Source organism: Hoplias malabaricus, chromosome 11, assembly GCF_029633855.1.
Source record: "Hoplias malabaricus isolate fHopMal1 chromosome 11, fHopMal1.hap1, whole genome shotgun sequence".
NCBI lineage: Eukaryota > Metazoa > Chordata > Actinopteri > Characiformes > Erythrinidae > Hoplias > Hoplias malabaricus.
Genome location: NC_089810.1, coordinates 17,407,881 through 17,433,028, shown reverse-complemented (window position 1 = coordinate 17,433,028; position 25,148 = coordinate 17,407,881). Strand labels below are relative to the sequence as shown.

General features: G+C 37.4%; 2 protein-coding genes across 2 annotated transcripts; both read right to left on the bottom strand.

The window, feature by feature from the left end:
* Window positions 1-6,787: 6,787 nt before the first annotated feature.
* LOC136709414 (E3 ubiquitin-protein ligase TRIM35-like) lies at window positions 6,788-10,034 on the bottom strand. The gene is made up of 6 exons (XM_066684635.1): window positions 9,595-10,034; window positions 8,791-8,886; window positions 8,453-8,683; window positions 7,867-7,889; window positions 7,660-7,778; window positions 6,788-7,417 (listed from the first exon to the last, which is right to left on the bottom strand). Exons 1-6 carry the CDS (start codon window positions 9,988-9,990, stop codon window positions 6,885-6,887), a joined length of 1,398 nt encoding a protein of 465 aa, XP_066540732.1. The 5' UTR covers window positions 9,991-10,034; the 3' UTR covers window positions 6,788-6,884.
* Window positions 10,035-15,443: 5,409 nt separating this feature from the next.
* On the bottom strand, window positions 15,444-21,174 carry LOC136709415 (zinc-binding protein A33-like). The gene is made up of 6 exons (XM_066684636.1): window positions 20,568-21,174; window positions 19,987-20,082; window positions 19,665-19,895; window positions 19,067-19,089; window positions 18,869-18,987; window positions 15,444-17,446 (listed from the first exon to the last, which is right to left on the bottom strand). The coding sequence occupies exons 1-6, from the start codon at window positions 20,967-20,969 to the stop codon at window positions 16,899-16,901; spliced, it is 1,419 nt and encodes a 472-aa protein (XP_066540733.1). The 5' UTR covers window positions 20,970-21,174; the 3' UTR covers window positions 15,444-16,898.
* Between the last annotated feature and the right edge of the window lie 3,974 nt (window positions 21,175-25,148).

Below are 25,148 nucleotides of genomic sequence, written 5' to 3'. Positions count from 1 at the left end.
CAGTGTTGTCCAACTTTCTAACTGAACTTTAGGGTCCCATCCAGTTGTTCTGTATAAAGTGTTATCATATGATGTTCTGGATATGACTGTGTAACTGAGAGCCTTTTAATCTGATGCTTGTAAGCAGTGACATGTTTTTTCTAGCAGGATTTCTACTCTAAACCACAGATTAAATATATAGCACTTTCTTTTAAATGTAATCCTTTGTCAGATAGAAATGAAAGGGCAAAGGGGGATAAGGAGGAAAGTGGTCATATTGGAATATTGCTGTTTCTGATGTATGTTTGTATATTAAGCTTTACACAATTCACACCTTATAATATTGTTATCACTCATAGTGAAACATATTTTTGGCTCTTGTAACAACATTTCAGCACTTTACTGTCAGAATAAAAGCTTGTATTTGCAGGTTTTTCATTTATTGGAATAATCTGAATATATTCAAATATCAAAATAAGTTCTTGCATTCACTTTCATTGAAAACTTGTCGTGGTTGCATTGATGACCACTGCATTTACTGAAGAACCCCTTCATGAGTGGACTGCATTAATGTTGCCCTTAGTGAAGAATCTTGTGATGTTAAGCGTGTATTGCCTTGACGTGCCAGGTTTCCCCACTGATGTTGCAGATTTTGGTTCTACTGATTTTCTGTCTGAATATTTTTGTTAAACATCTTAGGTAATGATATGGTGTTGTGTGTCTCTCTGTGTGGGCTGCAGCTGGGCTTCAGGCGGCACTCACAGGACTACACTAAGAGGATTGTAGTCATGTCAGTTCCAGGTACAGATTCACAGTCCTTTTATAGGATTTTACAACAACTATAACTCCAAACCCTTGATACCTCCATCTTTCCCCTACACACTGTACGTACTGTAATCAGAACATAGAAATCGCTATAAAGGAATAACATCTGTATATTAAATGGATAAGGTTCAAACTCTGCAACAGCAGAAAACTTCAAATGTGTTACTGTTTTGTTTTTGTTGCTGGCTTCCTCTGAATTTCACAATGAATGAACCTATAGATATGCTCCAGAATTGCAGAGATGAAAGGTGTTGATCTGATAGCAACAATATAATATATAATGTTATTTTTACTGTAACACTACTCATAACGAAAGCTGTGTGAGTTTGAACTGTGGGTGTTCACTCTCACCTCTCAGGTTCATAGCCGGCCTGAATGCGAGTTGCAGTGTAGCGCTGGGCAGCCGTCTCATGCCCATGGCCGTGTCCGTGTGGTGTATTGTGTCCAAATGAATTATGGAAGTGGAGGTCCGGATCTCGGGGGCTCAGCCGCGGCCTGGCAGGCTCTGTGTCTCCTACGATGCGCCGGTAGTCAATCTGATAGAAGTCTTGTTCCCCATCCGTGTAGCGCTCATAGCTTTGTCCCTCCATCTGAGAGAAATCCAGCGTTTTTTCCTCCACTGTGGCCCTGCCCCAGCCCAGCTGACCCCCAGCGCTTCAACACACACTGACCACTGAAGAGCTCTGTGTGCATTCACCGAGAGGTCAAACATACAACACAAGTCTGTTCCTCCGAAAAGAGAAGCATGGATTCCTTTTAGTTGGAGAGCACAGTCAGAAGCTTGTCTCACACACCATCATCCAAAGTGGCTTCCTAGAGAGTAGGGCTTGACTTGGTAAAACTTGAGAGGTGGTCTTCAGAGATGTCAGCAGAAAAGACTTACTCTTGTAAAAATATGCTTTCTTCTGCTTTCTTCTGATAATGTCACCACTCCTCCACAGAGAAGTGACAAGTTAGGCACTAGGAATGAATAGAGGAGCAGGTTGAAAACAAAGCATTAATTTATCTGGACTGCAGGAGTGTTTCTCTCTCTCTCTCTCTCTCTCTCTCTCTCTCTCTCTCTCTCCTCACCAGCTTAGCTCTGTTTCTGACAGAAGCGCGTCACTTTCACAAAGAGGATTGCAGCATTAAGGGTATGTGTGCCTGTGTGTGTTTGTAGGGAGGGGGAACTGTACTACATGCTGGGTAATGGATGAGAGGAGGATAAGGGAGGGTGCTCAGGTGCATTTTCCTACCAAGTGTTTTCTCCAAGGTAGATGTCACAGTGTCTGTAAAGAAAGTGCCTCTGTGTGTGTGTGTGTGTGTGTGTGTGTGTGTGTGTGCTATGCAATGTGTGAGCAGGTCATGGAAACAGCTTTCTCCCAAGGAGACAAACAAAGTCAAATCCCAGTGCGTCTGATTGTTTCGAGGTCTTGTCCGATGAGACTCAAATTGTGCAGCAAAAGCATCAGACACACTGATGCATTCTCTACTTGATAAAAACACAAGCAGAGATGCTTTTCAAGTATCAGACTATTGGAGGTTTACATGGAGGCCCTACAATTTCACCTCAAGATTAGTAGATGCATGCTGCATTGCCCTCCCATCCCCCACCTATTGTAGCCAGAGTCTAGATGGGAGTTTCCAGTTCTATAACGGTGTAGTATGGCTAGAGGTTTTCATTTCAAACAAGCTGAGGCTCACCATGAGTCATTCCACAAAGATTCCTCCGTTTGGTCAGATACCTTAAACCTCAAGTCAAATTTGTCCAACAGGAAAATTGCTAACGGACATTCCTATTGGACAGTGGTAGTTGTTTTCTCTGGGTTTAAATTATCTAGCTAACTCATAAATCATGCTTTGTGGAACAGCCCTTTGATGTTGTTCTCTAATGCTGCTTGATAAATGAGATGGTGGCAGTCAAAGAACTGGTAAAGTTATCTCCTCAGACGCATCAGCCATGCAGCTGCATTAAATATTATATACTGTATTCAGGGGCATTTCCAAACAACTTGGGTCCCTATGCAGCAGACTAGCTGAAGGCCAGCAGCCATCCCATTCATAGTGTTTTGCATGAAATGATGGTAAAAATTTGAACTGTGAATGCACAATTAATTTTAATCAAAAGCTGAGGTAAACTCAATAAAACTGCTTAACAATGTACAACAGAAATAACATTTTTAAAGTAATTCTAAAAATATATAGATGCAATATTGGCATGACTGGTGTCATCGTGGGAGGAAACGCAAAAACACAGTCTTTCAAATGTGACATATACACTCCCACATTCACTCACACACTCACACCTATGGACACTTGAGTAGCCAATCCATCTACCAACATGTGTTTTTGGACCTGGGAGCACCCAGAGGAAACCCATATGGATACAGGGGGAACACACCAAACTCCTCACAGACAATCACAACCCCAGGATCCTGGAGGTGTGTGACTGCAACACTGCTGTGCCACTGTGGCTGCCCCTTAGAAACGTAATGAACCCATTGAAAATATCTGCAAATTAATTTATTTATAAATACTATAGAAGCACTTTATATATAAATACACTGTTATGTACAGACCTCTCTTAGAGAATGCAGAAAGTAGAGTTACTTGTTGTATGTGTTAATTGGCTGAGACTTTTATTTCCGCACTTGACATCACAGAGATCAGTTTATCCCATTAGACTATTACCCTCTGACTGGTGCATGTGTGTATGTGTGCATTCATGACTTTGAGTGTGTGTATGTTTGTGGGTGTGTAGTGACACACTTAATTGTTTTTTTTCTCGTTGTCTTCCCTCCTTCTGACGTACGTTCGTCTTCCTTTTACTAATGAGGATGAATTAAGGGCATTATATAAACAACTCTATTGTTCTTAATCTTAGCACCATGTAACCACAATGAGCTAGTATTCAGCCAGGGGTTTGTTTTATTTAATGCACAGTCCTTGACAAAAAGAACTAAAACAGTACCTTTTAATACTCAGTTTATATGGTATTAATGATCACAATGACATCCACAGCAACAATGTGAGACACAGGACAGGGCAGAGAATAACTGGCCATCAGTGTAACTTTCAGGTGTGTGGTGGAGCAAGGGATGAGCAGGGACCAAAACAAAACAAAAGCATGTGGACAGAGGAACAAGAGAAAATGGGCAGATTGTTACACAGGAGCATATTTGCCTTTTATGGAAATAAGCCAAGTAAACCTGACCCTTATTGCCCTGACAAAAAAAAAATGTTTCATAGTATGTTATTTGGGCGGCACGGTGGCGCAGCAGGTAGTGTCACACAGCTCCAGGGATCTGGAGGTTGTGGGTTCGATTCCCGCTCCGGGTGACTGTCTGTGAGGAGTTGGTGTGTTCTCCCTGTGTCCGTGTGGGTTTCCTCCGGGTGCTCCGGTTTCCTCCCACAGTCCAAATACTCACGTTGGTAGGTGGACTGGCAACTCAAAAGTGTCCGTAGGTGTGAGTGTGTGTGTATGTGTCTGTGTTGCCCTGTGAAGGACTGGCGCCCCCTCCAGGGTGTATTCCCGTCTTGCGCCCAATGATTCCAGGTAGGATCTGGACCCACCGTGACCCTGAACTGGATAAGGGTTACAGATAATGAATGAATGTACTAATCATACACAGCCAGTATTAAAAGCATCAGTCTTAATAATGGACAATGTGATTAATTGTCATATTAGTCAATTTGTGCAATTAATTTGTCAAAATAGACAAATTGTGTGATGAAATAGCTTTTTATAAAAGATGATCTTATACCCTCCCTAACCCAAACTTAATGATCACTCATGCTCAACCACAAGCAAAGCAGAAGCAGGAAAGTGTTGCTAAGGTTGTAATGAATGGCTTCATCTGCAGGTGACAGAGTGCTTGTGACAGTAGTGTAGGGATTGTGGAAGGAAAGCCTCTTAGCCACTGCCTGTGTTGCCCACTGCCACAGAGACACAGCAAGGTTACACACTACACACTCTCACCTCACAATTACACAATAACACTCATATACAAAATGACTGACCAACAAATGAAAACACACACACACACACACACACACACACACACACACACACACACATATATACTGTAGGATCTTAAATAAATTAATTTAAGGTAAAAGTCATTGAGTACAAGTTATTCTTTTATCAGGACCAACTTCTGAGAATATTAGCTATACATCAATGTTGGCTTAATTATATTTTCTATTCTTATTTTCTTTTTCATTCTCGTACTAATTCTTCTATAGCTTGTGTGTGTGTGTGTGTGTGTGTGTGGCCCCCTCTAGTGGTCCTAACACTTGTCTGCAATTCACGACTCTAGCGTTAAGAATAACTTATAAAGTCAGTAAAGTCCAGCTGACACTGAATTGAGATCAAGCATACACACACACAAACACACACACGCACACACACACACATACATACATACAAGATGTTGAACGTTTCATTAAAAAAACTTACTAAACCCAGTTTATGGCCGTTTATTCATTTTATTTTATTTATTTTATTTATTTGTTTTTACACTGATATAACGTCTTTCTAGACACTCGCTCTTTACAATTAACACTTCACAGAACATCATTCCATTCAATTCTTCACACACAGGCAGTTAGAGAATTGACCAGGTTGTGGAGGATTGATTTACTGTAAGTATTTAATTGAAAACGTTGTATTAATCTTCATGAAGTGATCTAATTAAATGGATTTTAGAGAAACACAGATATTTATTTCTATAACAAGAAGTGACACACACACACACACACACACACACACACACGGACACACCCACCCCTTCTGCAGAAATTCAAGTGAATCATTTACAGCAAAGTGCCGTCATAGATAACTTTTACTACCAAAACATTTTGGTAAGAAGGAAATGAAAAAAATGCAGGCAAGCAGAATATACAGTGGTGTTGTTATATTTGCATGCACAGCTTAATCTACAACTTCTTTCTTCAGAAGAGTTTTGTGCCTAAATGGAGGGGCTGTATAAAATCTGTTTTTCCTGAGAAGGAACAATCTGCTACATATTTCTGGTGAAAAACATTTACTTGTGCAGCTTACTTGTTCTAGCTGTTGTTATTAAATCATAAGAAAACAGATAGCACAGATGCAATCTTTAGTTGTAATCATTTGTGGATCTCTCCCTGTGAATTGAACGCCTGCGTTCAATAATGCATTGTTTTTAAAACTTCACAACAACCTGATTTTTTTCAGCTAATCAGAATGTTAGACAAATATGCTGCAAATTACAGTCAGTTTGTTCTAAGATATATCTAAATCATAGTTCACCTAAATTAGGCCAAAAGAATGAGCAAAGACAAAAGAGATTTCTTGTATTTCAGTTTTCCAGAGCTAGCTTAGTCACTATTTCTAATTTCATCATGACCTACTTCATTATGTTGGAAAATGTAAAATATGTTTTTTTATTCATTGTATTTTTTCAGAGTTCACTCTCTTAAAAACATGCTCATTCACAATCACCACTCATTAATATTACAGCGTCCCCAGCGGACCCAACATCAATACCTGATGAGATGGAGTGGGGTCTGCCTTCCAGAGATAATTATCCAACATCAGTGCCCTTTGGCTGAATGCGATCATTTCTGGCTGTAGTGTAAAACCATTAATATATATATATATATATATATAGTCAGAATATTTTGAGGAACTATGTTAATAGCAGCTGTTTACAACCTTGTACATAGGCATTGTATGATAAAGTATCTATAAAAGGGAAAGGATCAAATGAAGACTCAAAATCCAAGGTGCTGTCAGATTTCTAAAAAGAGTGATCCATTTCCCAAGCTAATATCCTACTTGATAATTCTGGAATCACCTTAAAAGTCTAGAACATGTGTTCAGGTGTTTGATCTTTAAAAACCTTAAATATGACTTGAGTAATCAGTTTCTTCTTCAAACAATCATGCAGTGACTTCCAGTTTACCTTAATGCAAATATAGTTTATTTTTGGACCATATCTTTTGGTCAATACACCATTACATTTTGACAGAGTGTAAATAGCAATCTGTACTTTCACATTATATAAGGGAAAAAAAACCAGAAAAGATGGATTCATAAGGTTGTGTAACAGCATTCAACACTATTCCTTAGTAACTGAGACCTGCACAGATAAAATCCTCAGAGCCTGAGCAGGACAGGCATTATACAGATAAGGATAGACTGGCTCAGTGAAGGTGTGTGAGAAGGTATGAATGAGTGTGTTATCATCAGGATTCAGGAATGAGATGTGGCCTCTGTCCCAGTCCAGCTGAACTCGGACCCTCTGCAGCTTCTCTTTCAGTCTGAAAGGTGTGAGCATCTCTGACAGACCTTTCCCATATTCTCCCTTGTAGTAACCCACGTGCCATAAGCCTTGCTTTGAGAGGTTTTCTCTGTGCTTTAACAGTGACTCTGAGATCACTCCCACAGCCCACACTGAACTGCCTCCCACCTCCACATCCCAGCAGTGAGCTCCTGAAACAAAGCTCTCTGAGCCCAGGACACTTACATAGTCATCAAATCTCTCTGGATTAGCTGGAAGCTCTGCATCGTGATAACAAAGCCTCATCGCAGTCAGATCATCAGACAAGCGCAGACAGGGGTGAGCAGTGTTGGGGTCAAGAGTGACAGGAGCTAAAACCAAAGGGGAAAAGTAGGATAAAATAAATAGTAAATAATTAATGAATAAAGTACATTATTGAAATCGTTTAATTAATTGATAAGTAAAATATAAATTAAAAGTCTTGTTACATGTTTTTCGTTTCACTCTAACTAAACGAAGCCAATGATATTCTTCTTAAACTGCTTTTCAAACTTTATTTCAGTTGGATGTAAAGGGCTGAAATCTGAAGTCAATTTATGGGCATTTTACTCACTATATTGAATAATGTTCTGCATCTTCTCCCACACTTGGAACTTCAAGTTCCCCAGGTGCTTTGCCACATTAATCAGAGCTCCAGATGGGACCTCAGGATCATTCAATGTACACTGAGTTCTAAAGGAACATTCAGAAGTCAGTGCTGCTCTTCAGGTTTAGATTCAGACCTGCAGAAAATCCCCCAAACCTAATGGAAAAGGCTTACCTTTCCACAGTGGCTTTGTAGTTCTGAGAAAACAAAAGAAAACAATGAAAATAATGTTAGAATTGTGAGGTGGAATGTAGATGTACTTAGTTTATATACTATACTATAATTAGCATTATATTGGAAGATTTTATTTCACACGTAATTAACCATCCTTTCAACCTGTCCATCTTGTGGGTGACACTGATGAAGGAATACCAACACAAACTGTGCAGCAACAGACAAACTACTGCCTCTGACTTTGCATCTATAATGTATGTATGTGTGTCTAAGAGTGGACAGTGATTGTGAACAGTGTTTAAAAAGCACTGCTGTGTCTGATCCACTTGTACCAGCACAAAACACACAAACACATCACCACCATGATCCACCACCCAAATTCAAACCTACTCTGTAGGGTGCCTGTGGATAACAAGGTTAAAGGCAAGTAAAAACGTAGGCAGAACAACAGGTCGACTACAGTCTGTAATTATATTAATACAAAGAGCTTCTATGTGACAGGTGGAGTTTTAAAAATTGGAAAATGAGTGCAGAATCAAAGAGGTTAATTTAATGTTTTCGATGATTGTTGGTGTATTAGAGTCACCTGCAAAAATGAGACATTGTTTGCTTCTAGCTGTTCCTCCATGGCTGCGACAGTGTCTGACAGAGATAATATGTCTCTGTTTATCTTCTTAATCTTTTTGTTTATTGTCTGACTCTTCTGCTTCTCCTCTTCTTTGAGGTCAGTGATCCTGGCCATCTCTTCATCCCAAAGAAACTGATGAAGCTTCTCAAACTCTCTCTTAATCAGAGCCTCCGTATTTATGACTTGTCTCTAAAATGAGATTGACCAAAAGAGTTCTACACAAAGCTGTGGTATATTAATATAACATCATTCTGAATGAATGGACTGCACCGATATAAGACCAGAACCAAATTTACCCTAACATGCTCCTCTGTGTGGACACAGGTGCGTTTAATCATTCGAAATTGTTCCAGTTTTTCTTTCAGTGGCTCCAGTTTTCGCTTCAGGTCCAACTGAAAATCAAGAAGAGAAACAGAGAGAACCATGAGATATATTTGCTTAGTGGAGAATGCAGTTATAACATATGCAAAAGTTTGGATGCCCCAGGTCAAGTGACATGTTTTGCTGATTCTCAGAGTGAAAATAAGTTAATGCATCCTCAACAGGGAACAAATATTAATGGCATTTCTCTGAGGATTTAAGGTTAGCATATTGGGCCAAAATATTATCACATTTATAAACACTGCAATGATTCCTCTAGAATCAATCATGTGTTCTGCTGCTATGCACCATACACATTTCACAAGACACATTTGATGTTATATTCCACAAGTAAACAGTGATTTAAAATGTGTAAACATGCATTCTTTTAGGTTATATGCTTACAAAAGGTTCACCTGAATAAAGCAACATAACATGAAGTTTGACCAGAGTGACAAAACTATTTTACTATTCATTAAACTACTGAAAATACTTGTCCAACTTTTGCATGAGAGTGTGTGGTTTATTTCATTTAAGTTCATTTAAGCTGAGTTAGTTGTGAAAGGAATGAAACCAAATGTGTTTTCTCTGGTGAAGCTTAAAGAAACCATAACCTAAGCATTTTTAAGTACTTCATCTGTCCATGGGAAACATAGTGCAGAAATCAAAGTCCCATTTAAAGTACTCTGGAATGTGGGTTACCTTACAGTTGACAAATGAGAAAGCATTGATAACTATACCTTTAGATCCGCTCCTGCTTCGTCCAGTGATTTTAAGCTGTGGTTGGTGTGTGTTGTGGACTGACACTCCTCACACACAGGCTGTTTTTCCTCCATGCAGAAGTGAACCAGTTTCTGTTTGTGTGTGCCACAGAGCAGCTCAGAGCCTGCCGAAGCTCTGTGGAGTCTCTCCTGTATGAACGCCTCACACAGGTTCTTCAGAGCCAGATTACATGGAGGACTCTCCAGAGAGCAGCTGCTTCTACATAAAGGACATGTCCGCAGCTCACTGTGCTGCCAGTATTGCTCCAGACACTCTCTGCAGAAACTGTGTGAGCACATAAGCAGCAATGGATTCCTGAAGACATCACGACATACAGGACAGAAGAGGTTCTCCTCAAAAAGCAATGAGGCCATTTACTTTAGTTTAAGTTGTACTAATCCCAAATGCCTCTTTGTACTTTCTCAGTCTTCGTCAGGTCTCTAGGTCACAGAAGATGAAATGAACTATCAGCGTGTGCTTTCTTGAAGTAATGGTAGCTGAAGGGGCATGGCTTCTGTAACAGTTTACATACTTTATCTGACTCACTTCTCAGGAAACATTCTTCCTTCCACCATCCAATCCCTGCTGCCTTCTCCAGAAATAACAGATTTAGATCAGGTGAAAAAAAAAAGATCAGTTTCCATAACCAAACCAGAATGATGGAAAAGATCCAGATGCTTTGTACCATAAGCCATGGTCTGTTTATACATTTAAGGGAATATTTTAAAGAAATTGGTGTGCAAGTTGGTTTTGCCAAGTTGTTTTAAAACCAAAGAATGACAAAAGACAAACTATGACGTTTATTTCCCACTGGTTTTCTGAATAACATTACCTCATGCACATAATTGTGTAATTATGAAATGTTATGTGTTCATAATCTTAGTTATCTGTGTTCTATACAAACACCATTTTTCCCCTCATTGCTTCATTCTTCTCATAACAATAACATACCTTAGAAATGTGGGCAAAAATAAAAAATAAAAAATAGAGAACAGAAAGTGTCACTTTATTAAAAGCTTGGAACCAATGTTTCCAAAAAGTTTTGAGGCGGCATAATGATGCAACGGGTAGTGTTGTATGGCATGCATTTGGGGCCAAAACTGTGTTGAATTGTACATCTGTCATCTGTACATGTAATAAATATACATTAATTTATTTGTTGTCTGTAACCGCTTATCTATTTTGCGGTGGGTAAAGAGCCTACCTGAAATCATTGGGCACAAGGCAGGAACACACCCTGGAGGGGCCGCCAATCCTTCACAGGGCAACACATTCACTCACACATTCACACCTACGGACACTTTTGAGTTACCAATCCACCTATCAACATGTGTTTTTGGATCGTGGGAGGAAATCGGAGCAGCCGGAGGAAACCCATGCAGACACGGAGAGAACATACCAAACTCCTCACAGACAGTGACCTGGAACCCACAACCTCCAGGTCCCTGGAGCTGTGTGACAGCAACACTACCTGCTGCACCACCACGCCGTCCCCTCATGCAAAAATATATTATATTTTATCAATTTATTTTACATGTGGCGGAAGAAGCAGGAAGCAGGAAGAGCTTGAGCAGATATAACTAGAGAGTGCAGTTTCTGCAGAAACGGCGAGTGATTGAACAGTCACTATTTGTCAGTCTCTCACTCACACCTCTCTCTCTCTCTCTCTCTCTCTCTCTCTCACTCACACACACACATGCAATCTGCAAAAACCTGTTTACAGTTCAGAAGAAAATAAACATTTCTCAGGTTGAAAGAGATCATGAGGAAAATAACATAGTCACATGATCATGATGTTGTGGCATATTTATGTTCATATGAGGTATGGTGACATAGGCGTTTGTATCATGGTGCATAGAAGATCTTAAATGTTAGATCTTGTCATGCTTTGTCCTGGTTCCTTAAACATATACATTTTGCCATCTGTACATGTAATATATTTACATGTGAATTTTTGTTATTTACACATCATTTATTTAAGTGTGGACACAATATCTTTATGTGTCCAGGTGAGCGATCGGACATGGTTTTGGCCCCAAATGCATGCCATAATTTTCTGTTATTTGAAGACATTCTGACTGCTGTAGATTTTTATCATCTGTAGACATTCATATATGCCGTTACTAGGTGAAACTTCTTTCGAGGTTTTGGCACTACATACTATACTTCCTTCACGCTGTTCTTCTTGCTCCCTTTTTTGAATGTTTGACATGAGGAGCAAAACAATAGGAGGGAGGCGGGCCCTGAGAAGAAGGTGTGAGGTACACACCACCATGGGAGGATATGGCATGCATTCAGGGCCAAAATGTCTTAATTCTAATGCCTGTACACATAAATATATTGAGTCCAGATGTAAAATGTGTGCATATGGATGGAGTGAGTTTTTTTTTTTTACTTTAAAGATGGCATGTGTGTAGACGTATTTTTTCCTGTACATATAACGCCTATACACATAAAAATACTATGTGTCCAGACATAAAATCCATGCATGTTGATGGAATGAGACATATTTCTTTTACATGTACAGGCAACGTTTGTTTTGCAGAGGTGTTATTTTTTACTTGTAAAGACTTACCTGTACAACATCTTGCACTTTTCACTAAATTTGCAATATACATTTTTTATACATTTAATAAAGTCAATACATTTCCAAAGTGAATATGAATGTGTTTTATTAACCTGCTTCTTTATTTCTACAGAATCTGTAGACAAATGATTGGAAAAGGAAATGTGCTTTTATGACTCTGTACAACTGTTGAGCAAAAGAGGCAAGAATATGCATATGCAGTGTGTGCTGTCATGTGCAAATGACATACTGCTACCATTGCATGTGTGTCATTCTTAGTAGGCATTACATTGTAAAGTGTATGCATCTCATAAATAAGGATATTCAAATGTTGTACATTGTAAGCTTTAGTCATGATCCCTTAAACACATGCAGATATATTCATATTATAGTTCACTGATGCACTGTAAGGTGTAAGATGCATTAAGGTGTCAAACTGTTTACGTCTGGACATGTGATTTTTTTAATGTGTACAGACGTAAATGTCGATTTTGGCCTTGTTTGCACGCCATATGTAGCAACTTCCACAGAAGAGAAGTTTATCTTCAAGAAGTGAGTAACTGCACAAACAAGGATCTGTCTGGCTAGGTTTAATATTTTTTCAAAACTGAAATGTGTTTTTTCTTTATTTACAACTCATTGTATTCATGTAGATGTGTGGAAAAATATACATTTTACTTTGAAAATAAACCCATTTATCATTGATAGACAGTTATCTAAGGTAAATACACAGTGATATTCTGTGTGGGCTGAGGCAGAATAAATCAGTGTTTAATTATGCTGCTTAAGTGGGTCTTTTTTCTTTTCCACAATCACTGACATAAGTCATAAGTTTACTATGAAGATGAGTTCAGTTCTGTTCTGTACTGTTTTACAGAAATGGGGGTAATCCATAAAGCAGGATTTCTCACTTTATTCAGGTCATTTAAGCCCAAATTCAAATTGTCCAATATGAACACAGCTGAGAGACACTACTTTTGGATAGTCATGAACTTAGGGCTTAAGTAAGCTAGTTAATTGAGAAATCCTGCTTTATGGAATAACCCCCTGCTGTAAGGGAGAAGATGCTAGAGAAAAGAGAAATAGCACAGACAAGAAGCAGAGAGGGATTTTTTTCTGTTTCTTTAATGAATACTATACATGTAATAAAGTCCAATTGACTGCAAATTTCACCATCATTACGGCATATTCATTCATTCATTCTGGGAGCCTACCCAGAACCACTGGTCGCAAGGCAGTAACACACCCTGGAGAAAGTGCAAGTCCTTCCATGATTGCATATTGTGAGAAAAAATTAATATCTTCCTATTATAATTATTTGCATTAGTATTAGTGTTATTAACAAATCAGACCACGACCCTGAAGTGGATAAGTGGTTACAAGCAATGAATGAATGAATGAATATAAAATCAGAAAAGTGCTAGAACAAATACACACATCATTCAAACACATGTATCTGTTTTCAAATTATTTCATTCTAAACAGTATTTGGTGCAATGCATACTAACCACAAATGGTGTGACATTCCTGTTGTTTACTGTGAGAAATACAATGATAAAATTCATTCAGCAAAGAGGAAAAATAACTACCTCCCCTACTTGCTCCACACTCTCATCAAAACAGGGATGAGGAGCGTAGGAAAAAAGGAAGTGTACCCCAAAAGAAGTGGAAATGTATGGACAAAAAGAAGCATGTATGTGGTGATTTTGTTTGCAAAACCTTATTATTTTCACTATTAAAACTTTTGGGTCTTCAATTTTTGAAGACACCTTAAAATAGGTGGACTGGCAATAGCTATATAATTACACCTGTAACAATAAGCAAATACTTACAGCTCAGAATGACCTACTGTCTATATACTATGGAGATTAATTGTTTTTGAAAAGTGGCATATATGTAAATAAAATTAATGATAATACTGATTATTGTTGTTATTATTATAAAAGTATAAAAGGCACATTGCAAATAAAAATATTACAGAGAGATAAAATAGAGTATAGTTATTTAACGGAGAACTAATTCGTTCTCAACAGGGAACGAATTATTAAACTGAGGGAACGGATCCGTTCCCTCAATTTATTAGTCTGTTCCCTCAATTTAATAGTCTGTTCCCTCAGTTTAATAATCCGTTCCCTCAATTTAATAGTCTGTTCCCTCAATTTAATAATCTGTTCCCTCAGTTTAATAATCCGTTCCCTCAATTTAATAGTCTGTTCCCTCAATTTAATAATCCGTTCCCTCAGTTTAGTAACCCGTTCCCTCAATTTAATAATCCGTTCCCTCAATTTAATAGTCTGTTCCCTCAATTTAATAGTCTGTTCCCTCAGTTTAATAATCCGTTCCCTCAATTTAATAGTCTGTTCCCTCAGTTTAGTAACCCTTTCCCTCAATTTAATAATCCGTTCCCTCAATTTAATAGTCTGTTCCCTCAATTTAATAGTCTGTTCCCTCAGTTTAATAATCCGTTCCCTCAATTTAATAGTCTGTTCCCTCAATTTAATAATCTGTTCCCTCAGTTTAATAATCCGTTCCCTCAATTTAATAGTCTGTTCCCTCAATTTAATAATCCGTTCCCTCAATTTAATAATCCGTTCCCTCAGTTTAATAATTCGTTCCCTGTTGAGAACGAATTATTAAACTGAGGGAACGGATTATTAAATTGAGGGAACGGATTATTAAATTGAGGGAACGGATTACTAAACTGAGGGAACGGATTATTAAATTGAGGGAACAGACTATTAAATTGAGGGAACAGACTACTAAATTGAGGGAACGGATTATTAAACTGAGGGAACAGATTATTAAATTGAGGGAACAGACTATTAAATTGAGGGAACGGATTATTAAACTGAGGGAACAGATTATTAAATTGAGGGAACAGACTATTAAATTGAGGGAACGGATTATTAAACTGAGGGAACAGACTATTAAATTGAGGGAACAGACTATTAAATTGAGGGAACGGATTATTAAATTGAGGGAAAGGGTTACTAAACTGAGGGAACGGATTATTAAATTGAGGGAACAGACTATTAAATTGAGGGAACGGATTATTAAACTGAGGGAACAGATTATTAAATTGAGGGAACAGACTATTAAATTGAGGGAACGGATTATTAAACTGAGGGAACAGACTATTAAATTGAGGGAACAGACTAATAAATTGAGGGAACGGATTATTAAATTGAGGGAACGGATTACTAAACTGAGGGAACGGATTATTAAATTGAGGGAACAGACTATTAAATTGAGGGAACGGATTATTAAACTGAGGGAACAGATTATTAAATTGAGGGAACAGACTATTAAATTGAGGGAACGGATTATTAAACTGAGGGAACAGATTATTAAATTGAGGGAACAGACTATTAAATTGAGGGAACGGATTATTAAACTGAGGGAACAGATTATTAAACTGACTGAACGAATTAAGTGTCTAAATAATATTTTTCTACCATGAGATTTTAGGGGCTCTGTAAGAATGAGATAAAGCAAGCAATGAAATTTTAACATATAAAAACTTTATGAAAACAAATGAAAGATTATTGAATATGCTCTGTTCTCAATTTTTTTTTTTTTTTTTTTGTGTAAGCATGAGTCAATCCGCTCATTTTTATGCCTAGTATTTCTTTATAAATCACAGTTTCAGCATGAGATGAGGGCCTGGATGAATAAGTGATGACTGGCATCCCATCCAGTGTATGTGCACAACCCTGAACATAACGGATAAATCAGTGAAAGAAAAACACAAATAATACATCTAAAATGCCCGCTGGTGTCTAGTTTTTTTTAAAGTAACAGTCTTGTTGTATGTTTTATATGTGCACAAGTTTCATACACAACTACACTAGATTTACACATTATAAACCAGAAAAAAATATTAACAAACAAGCATTATTAATTTGACTAATAATTGCTAGATTTTTTAATGCAAGCAGATTTGTGTTTGTTTCACATTCATGTTTGTGTGAAGCTTCAAATTTCCATTTAAAAGGACTGGACACCCACTCTGAGTTCCTCTGAACAAGGCAGGAAGACCAAATGTCATCACGCTCAGTATATCTAGTGTTTGATTTCATGTGGAATGTGTGATGAGGAAGAACTGAAGTAAATCCACATATTCAAAGCCCCTTTGTAAGAGTTGGACTACTGGAAGCTGAAGAGTAGAAGTTCCTGTAAAGTTACAATTTTGGAGATACATCTTTCGGACAGCAATGAAAGACTTCTCCAAAGAAACTGGAGAACAGCTAGATTTGTCTATAGCACAGGGCCATGCACTTACTGTGGTATGTCACCTGATCTACCTGCACCTGTCAAATGACAGGTGAGTGGGCGTTCTGTCCTGTTAAATGGGAATTCGACTTAATTTCGACATAGTTTACCTGTTATGAAGTAAGGTCAGTCTGACTGGTTTATGGTGAAAAGCAGAGTTTAAAACCTCATAATACAACAAATCTCAAGTGATTTGGATTATACAAACAGTGGGGTGTTTTTGGTTTTCATATGCTACCTATCACCCACAAGGTAAACAATACAGTTTGCATTGTTAAATTACCTGTTTTTCATTAAAGCACTTGGAATTATGTTCTCACCTTTTCCCTTTCCTTTTAACTGGAACTACTTAGTAGGAAAACAATTCCCGTAAACCCTGAACAAACAGACATTTAGCAGTTGTATGTCACCAGTTTGGCAGTTAACAATAATTTCAGAGAGATTTCAGTCTGTATCACTGAAATTCAGGGTCATGCTGGCTTTCAGTGGCAGGATTCTCAAAAAATGAGAGAGGCTTCCACATGAAAATGTAGGACACAGTCTCTCAGTGAACTTGTGTTTAAAGGTGTGTAGCTGTGTTTTAGTGACAGGGTTGTAGAATGAGATTTTTCCTCTGTCCCAGTCCAGGTGAACTCTGATTATTTGCTGCTTTTGTTTAACTGGGAGCAGGATGTAGCGATTTTCAGAGGAGTCTGCCCGGTAAACACCAGACGAGAACCACACACGCCACACACCACTTACCAGGAACTGATCTCCTCTATGAGCAGATTCTTTACACACCCCCAGAGCCCATTCTTCACACCTTCCCACATCTACATCCCAGTAATGAGTCCCTGGCCCAAAACTCTCAGAACCCAGAAGGAATTGATAGTAAGTAAATCTCTCAGGGTTATCAGGGCAGGTTTGCATGACTGCCCTGAGACTCACACTGCTCAGGTCAGAAGACACGTAGATGTTCTTATGTGCTGTGTTGGGGTCCAGAGTCACAGGAGCTACATATGTTTAGAAAAGAGGGAAAATAAGTCATGCAGTGTACCATTAAACCAGAAAGGAGAGAATCATTTGGAAATTATGTCAGGTAAATTTAAAAACAAGCTGTGTATGAATATATGGATCTCTAATGAATACATCTTTGGATCTTCTAATAGAGAGAAATACAGAAACAAAATTTTAACCTGTGGAAATGGAAGGATTTCCATGCATTTGCCAAACCATTACAAAATTGCTGCTATCATCATATAAAACACAGGAGAAAATTTCAAGGCTACTTTTTACTAAACTGAAACAATTCCAGGTGTGATTTGTATGATGTTACTTGTAGTAAAACTAAGCATTTTTCTTTCATTTCATAGATGCAGTGTATTCTACCTGTCAAATGCTCATTAATTATAATAAATATTCAGAAAATCTGCTCTCTACAGCAGCAAAACAATGTCACAAAGCATTTTTATGAAACAAAAATGTATTTTTATTTTCCCGAAAGCCTTTTTGTGCAAAATGTGTTGGCTCAGATGTCGACATAGATTCTGTGAGACAGATTCAGAGGAGGAAGATGAAACAGAGGAGTATGGGCGTTCTGTTGAATGACCTCATACCTCAAGGCAAGGTTCAGATGGTAACAGAAATAACTGTAGTTCCTATAAATATGGAAGCACTATTGTGCAGATCAACAAAAAAAGTCTTTGTGGTTTTATTACCACCAGTATATGAAATGTAAAAAGGTCAGAGAGAAGAACACAGTACTCGTGGGTCAAGGACCTCTGGAGCAGTGTCTCGTCAGCTCATGTTATGTTTTCCTGATAAGTTCTGAAGAACAGAGATTGTTTAAGTGAAATCAATCTATATTAAGAAAAAATTGTAAAGAAGTCTGAAGAACTTTTAACTGATGCAGTGAACTAAATGAAAGACCAATTAAAGAAAAAAAAATATTGGTAAATGCCTAAATATGATGGATTCAGAAATTATATGATCCAAAATTTATAAATTAACATTTATATTTTTAATTAAAGGGCCACATAATGTGTGATTAAAAAAACTGTATCAGGTTTTAAAGGGTTAATAAGTATCCAGCTGAAAGAAAATAGTAACAACTTACTTAAGTCCAAATTTGAGATGGAACATAGTTCATCCTTGTGATGTTAATTTATTACGAGGCCCTCACAAGTAACTTCCAACTATGAAGCAGTGTTTGAAGACAAGTTTGTTACTACACAGTTTAGTCTTTTTTTAAAATAATTTATTAGTAATATTCTGCAGTGGTTGTAGAGCTTTTGTTGTACTGAACAGCTCCTAAACTGATAGAAACAAAAAAACTGGGGCCAGACACACTTCTGTTGTATGCATGTAAAGCAAAACTTACTGTAATCCAACATGCTCCCCATGTCTGAGTGAATATATGTCTTAGTTCAACTTACCGTACTTAACTATATCTTTCATCTTCTCCCAAACGCTAGACTTCAGGTTCTTCAGGTGTTGAGGTACATTAATCAAAGCTCCATAGATAGGTTCTGTATCCTTTAGTTTACACTGAGTTCTAGAAGAACACAAAAAATCTGTGCTGTTATGAATATGGTGAATAAATTAAGAGAAAAATAAAGGACGCAGGGCCTTACCTTTTCAGAGAAGCTTTGTACTTCTGCAAAACAACAAGAATTACATTTGCTGTGAGATAATAAACAGTATCTTATTATTTTTCTACCTACCCAACAGCAGACTATATGTAGAGTCTTTAAGGAGCTCTTCTAATTGAAATGGGTAAAATCAGCACCAAAGTGCATTTTATAAAATCTCCACTGGAATGTAGTGCCACTAGAGGACGCTCTGGAGCTGCCACATGAGCCAAGTTCAACAAGATCAACACCAAGCACTGGTTACCTGCGTGTGAAGACCCACAATATTGGACTATGGAGTGCTCTGATGTGCTGGAGCACAATTCAGTACCTTGGGGATGAGTTGGAATGGCATTTGTGATCCCGAACTAGTCCTTGAACATCAGTACTTGGTCGCATTAATTCTCTCATAGCTGAATTCAATAAAATGCTCACAGCAGTGTACAAACAATTAATGTAATGGTTTACCAGAAGATAAGCACCTGTTAATGCCAAAAGGAGGACAATTCCCCTGTTCATAATGTAAATTTCAGAACATTGGCTGAATAATATCAGTGTGTAATAAATTAAGCATAAACAAAGTTAAAACAGCAGGTTTTACCTGTAGAAATGTGATGTTATCTGCTTCAATCTGTTTATTAACAGATCGAATGGTGGCTGTGAGGTACATTATTTCCCGGTTCATGTCTTCAATCTTTTTCTTCAGCATCTGGCTTTTCAGCTCATTCTCCTGCCTTAGCACTACAATCCGGGCAGCCTCTTCCTCTTGTAAAAACTTATGAAGCTTCAAAAACTCTTCCTTAATCTTCTTCTCTGTGTCCTCACACTGGAGCTTGGATTTAAAGACAAAAAAGAAGTAAAGCAGAGGAAAAAGCAAACTTAGAGAGTTCAGTTACTTTGTAGTAAATGTGGAGACACATTACCTTTGTGTGTTCTGCTGTTTCGACACATATTCGCCTAAGTTCCTCAAATCCTCTTAGATTGTCTTCTAAAGGCCTCAACTTAGACTTGATTTGCTCCTGTTTCAAATAAAAAAATATTAATGAGCCCTCATACAAAACAATAAAATATCATTAAGTATCATATGGTATTCCTATATATACCATGTAATAGTTTAGAATTCCATATGATGTTTGTAATTTGTTTGATAAGGCATTATAAGTATATATACCAATTTACACTAGTTGGTAGAAGAGATTGCACACTTGTGCACAAGACACTATTCTTAGTCAGTGCAAATGCAGCAAACTGGAGCTAATGTTGCATTATACACTGAAAGACACTTGGAGGACAAGTGCCAAGTCTGATAACAGATGTGTGTATTCTATTGAGAAATTGGGGAGTGGGGGAGGGCTGCCATGTCCCATGCTCTAATACCACACTTATAGAGTGAAGCCATGGACGGCATTGTTGAACAAAACATAATCTGAACTAGTTCACACTTGAAATAGCATCTTTTACTACATGGGATGTTTGTGCAGTCCATAACCATTTGTCACCTTACCTTAAGTTCAACTGCTACTTCATCTGCTGCACGACAGCTGTGTGTATTGTGTGTGTTAGAGTCCCGACAAACCACACATATAGGCTTTAGGTCATCCAGGCAAAAGAGCTTGAGTTTTTCTTTGTGGAGTTTACAGAGAATCTCAGATCCTAGTGAAGTCATCAAGCTTCTCTCCTTTACCAAAGCTTCGCAGAGATTCTTCAGAGCAAGATTGCACGGCGGATGTGCATTTCGGGATATCTTTCTGCACAAGGGGCATTCTCGACATCCCTTTTCCTCCCAAAACTGAAGCAAACACGCTCTACAAAAGGTGTGAGAGCACAGCAGAACCACGGGGTCGCTGAAGATGTCATAGCACACAGGACAAGAAAAATCGTCCTCAGAGAACGCGCTGGTTGCCATTCTTTCTGCTCCAGCAAGAGTAAACTCTTTCGTTTTCTCAAAAACAAAACTTACGAGGCAGTGGGTCAGGAGGTTTCACAATCGCTAAGTTCCCATTTTCAGATTTATATCTTCTAGCTCTCGAACGGTGCATGATACGGAGTTGATAGTTGCAAAGTATTGTTTTTTGGGATCCAAGACAAGCAGCTACAACTCAGTTTATATCAGAAATGTTCGCCTTTTGAAAACCTCGAAATACATTGGTTTCTAAGGGCTTCTATCTCCGCGAGAGCTAAGGGACCGTCTACAAACTACACAGCAAAAACCAAAAGCGGAAAAAAACAAATCGTGCTTAATTAAGTTTGAACCAGAGCCACAAATAATAATAGAGCTGTTATATAATTGTTGCTCTGAAGAGAGAGAGAGAGAGAGAGAGAGAGAGAGAGAGAGAGAGAGAGAAAGAGAGAGAGAGAGAGAGAGAGAGAGGGGGGTTGGGGTGGGGTTTAAAATAAATAAAACATTGCATTATATGGCATTTCTGGCATCAAGTTGCTGAGCCCAATAAGCAGAATTATTTAAAAATAATAATTAGTTTTCTCAATATTACAAAAAGAAATTACTACTACTACTAATAATAATAATAATAATGATGATCGATCGAGTGTAACCCACATGACATACTTCACATCTTATATTGGTCATCTTTTGAGAGTACTGAACCTTTGGCCCTGAGGTAAAGAAATCTGAAAATTCAAGTAATCTCAGCACCACCCGGACTGAAAGAAAGGGGCAGGTTGGCTGACATGTAAATTTAACAAGATACCGTTTCCTATCAAATGACTAGGGTTCTCAATCATGGTGAAGAAAAGAAAATTCTACCACAATAGAGAAAACTAGTCCCGCTGACTAATCCCACATCAGAGAACACAGACACAACTCTTCAACCGCTTCAGACTCTAATCTTCCTCCAAGGCACTGGTGTGGTGGCCCCTATTTGTAAAAAAAATTTTAAAAACCCACCTAATTCACCTTTCTCCTGGGGAACAATACACTGGCCCAAATGGAAGAAACACCTCATTCTCAAGGTACTTTCTGGTCCATACAGAACCTGTGAAGGCCAGAGAAATTTTAACCACGGTAGAGAAAATGAGTTCCACTGAATAAGTAGAGAACCCAGATTCATCTTTTGTACTATTTTTCTATTTATGAAACTGAATCTGAATGTTGTGTTCATTCCAATTTTTTTTCAAAAATAACAAATAGTTTCCACCAGGGCAGGGAACCCCCAGTGGCCACCAGACTGTCATTCATGCACAAGACGTCGTCCACACAGAAGCAGCAATGCAATCAGGCTCTGATAAATTTGTGCTGGTCAGCTGGCTTCTTTGGCTAAAGTGGGCAGCGCATACAGTGGGCAAAGCTTAATGCATGCAGACAGAAAGCTCACCCAAATCATTACATCCAAGAGTAATAAGATAACGTTTCCTATCAAATGACTAAGGTTCTCAATGATGCTGAAGAAAAAAAGTCAGATAGTTAAGAAAATTGTACCACGATAGAGAAAACTAATTCCACAGATTATGTGTCAGCAGAGAACACAGACTGCTTTTCGCAACCATTTTCTAAAGGCTGCCCTCATCAGTCTGACTCATACCATCAGTGGGTTAAGTAAACTCAGAAAGTGTGGTTATTGAAACTTGGCATAAAGGCAACATCACTTAACATAATTTGTTGAGTCAACACAATATTTCTGCCCTTAAGATTACATTTTTAAGTTAATGTAAACAAGTGATCATTCAGTTCAAACAGAATTTTATAGTTGCATGAACTTGACAGCAAATTAATTCAAGTAAAATCCTGTAGTTTAAACAGCTTGATTATATTTTAATATTAAACAGAATTGCCCTGCTCAGGTAAAATGGGTTTGATGTTTTTCAAATTGAACTGTGTATCTTCATCACAATTAAAATTCTACCAAAACATGTATTTTAGCCAAATGGATCTTAATTCATTTCAAACTCCATACCTGATTTCTTTTCATATTAAATGTGACTAACTTCAAATCCTAAGTTTATTCAACACATTCAGTAGTTCTTGAGATGTTTTACAATATTTGTTACAATGACTTTCAAATTTTCAATGTCAAGTTACTGGAAGCTCATTAGAGGGAAGAAGGCAATTCAACTGCAAGTTTTTCATGCATTTAATAACCAGGCCAAGCATGAAATAGTTGAAATCAATCTAAAAACTGCAAGTTACTAAGCATACTTAAATCAACTTAGAAAAATACACTTACACTGTTTGTAACAATGTTGATTTTTTTACTTTGGAAAAACCTTTTGTTTAATATTGTATTCAACCATAGTTTTATTTAAAATAAACTAATAGACATACTCAAATTTTAGCTTTTCTCAAGTTAATTTTCTGATTAATTACAAACTAAAATGTATAATTTTACTTTAATCAATATATTTTCTTTAGTCCCAAGCCTAAAACATACAAAATAGGCCAATAATATATATTTATTTCTCCCAACTCAAAACTCACACTCAAAATATACATAAGCTTTATTATGAAAGTAGAAATTTCACTTTAGTTATAACTAAAAAATTTCCTATTCAATGTTCACTTACTTGCAAAAAATTAAGATTTCTTTAAATATGCAATCTTTTCTGCATATACTTATACATGAAAACAATAAATAAACCATGTGTCTATTAAAACTTTTATATTAGGTATTTCCCAAAGATTAGAGTTATTTTTGCAGTCAAAGCAATTTCTTTTCTGCATAAACTTTCTGCGTACATAACAAATAAATAAAATATGAAATTTAAAATCTTTAGCAATATAGTCAGGATGTTTTAAGACAAATAAACACAAACAAAATAATTTACGTCAAGCAAACTTTCGTAATGTAAAACATATACACTGACTGGCCGCCTCCATACACTCACTCTCCATGTTCATCCTCCCTGAAGACAAACACAGCAATAGTACACTTCACAAGCTCAGTTTCAGATTCATTCTTCTGAGAAACCTGATAAAAGAGAAGTCATTTATTAGAAAGTAGTTTTGGTCGAGATGCAGTGCAAGCATTGGGTACATCATTAGGAAATGGTCAGTTCAATCCCCGGAGATGGTTTAGCCCACCGAGATCAAGAGTTCAAGACAGCAGAGTTGGCCTCTCTCTGGGAAGGTATGATGCCCCCCATTTCACTGAACATCAACATTAATCACATTATTTATTATATTATCTCTTGCGCAGTTGCACATTCACTTCTGTATTTTACTTAACTCCTCTTTTCTATTTAATGCATAATATAGTGTGTATAACATCTATTTCACAATTTTGTTCTTAAATCTGTATAGATTTTCTTAGGTTTTTTTTTGGCTCATCTGTACATTTTATATTAGGGATGTCCCATAAGGGACTTGCCATTTTTGCAGTCATCAAAGTATTTCACTGCTTTTAGTGAAAACTGAGTTTTGAGTATTCCAGCCAGATAACCATACTATATTATCGCTGTATTAGGCATATTCCAAATGTGCTGAGTAATTGCCAGCAAGGGCAGAGAACTCCACAGGGAGTATTAGCAAATGTACATGAATGTATAATATATGTTGTGTAAGACCTGTGACCATGTATAGTCCCATATATTTTCAAATATGTTGAAATATTTTATCCTTTTCTAAAACTAAAGTGGTTAAAGCAAAACTACTTACCAGATAATCCTTGATAACACTGTCCACATCTTCTCTAATGTACACAGTAAGGCACTTCAGCACACACTCATTTCAAACTGACCTCCAGGCTCTAGGAAAGAACCAAAAATAACTGTCAAGTTTGACTTTTATATTATTACTGAAAAAAATCAACTTTTTCATGATATTGTAATTTTACGACTAGCACCTGTACATTACTTTAAAAAAAAACGACTACACAAATTGTCTAAATATTTCGTGGTCTACAACAGAAAACCTTCACTTTCTTAGACAATAAAACTCAAGAGAAGTGCAATACAGTGGGGTCACGAAACAGTAAAGCCTAAAATTATTGCTTTCAACTTACACTAAGGAATGTTATTTGCTTATGGTCAAACTGAACAAAGCAATTTAAACCGAAAAGTGTGGGGTTTTTTTATTAGACCAAATAAAAATCATACCAAGTAAGAGTGTCCAGAGGTGATGTTGATACAATGT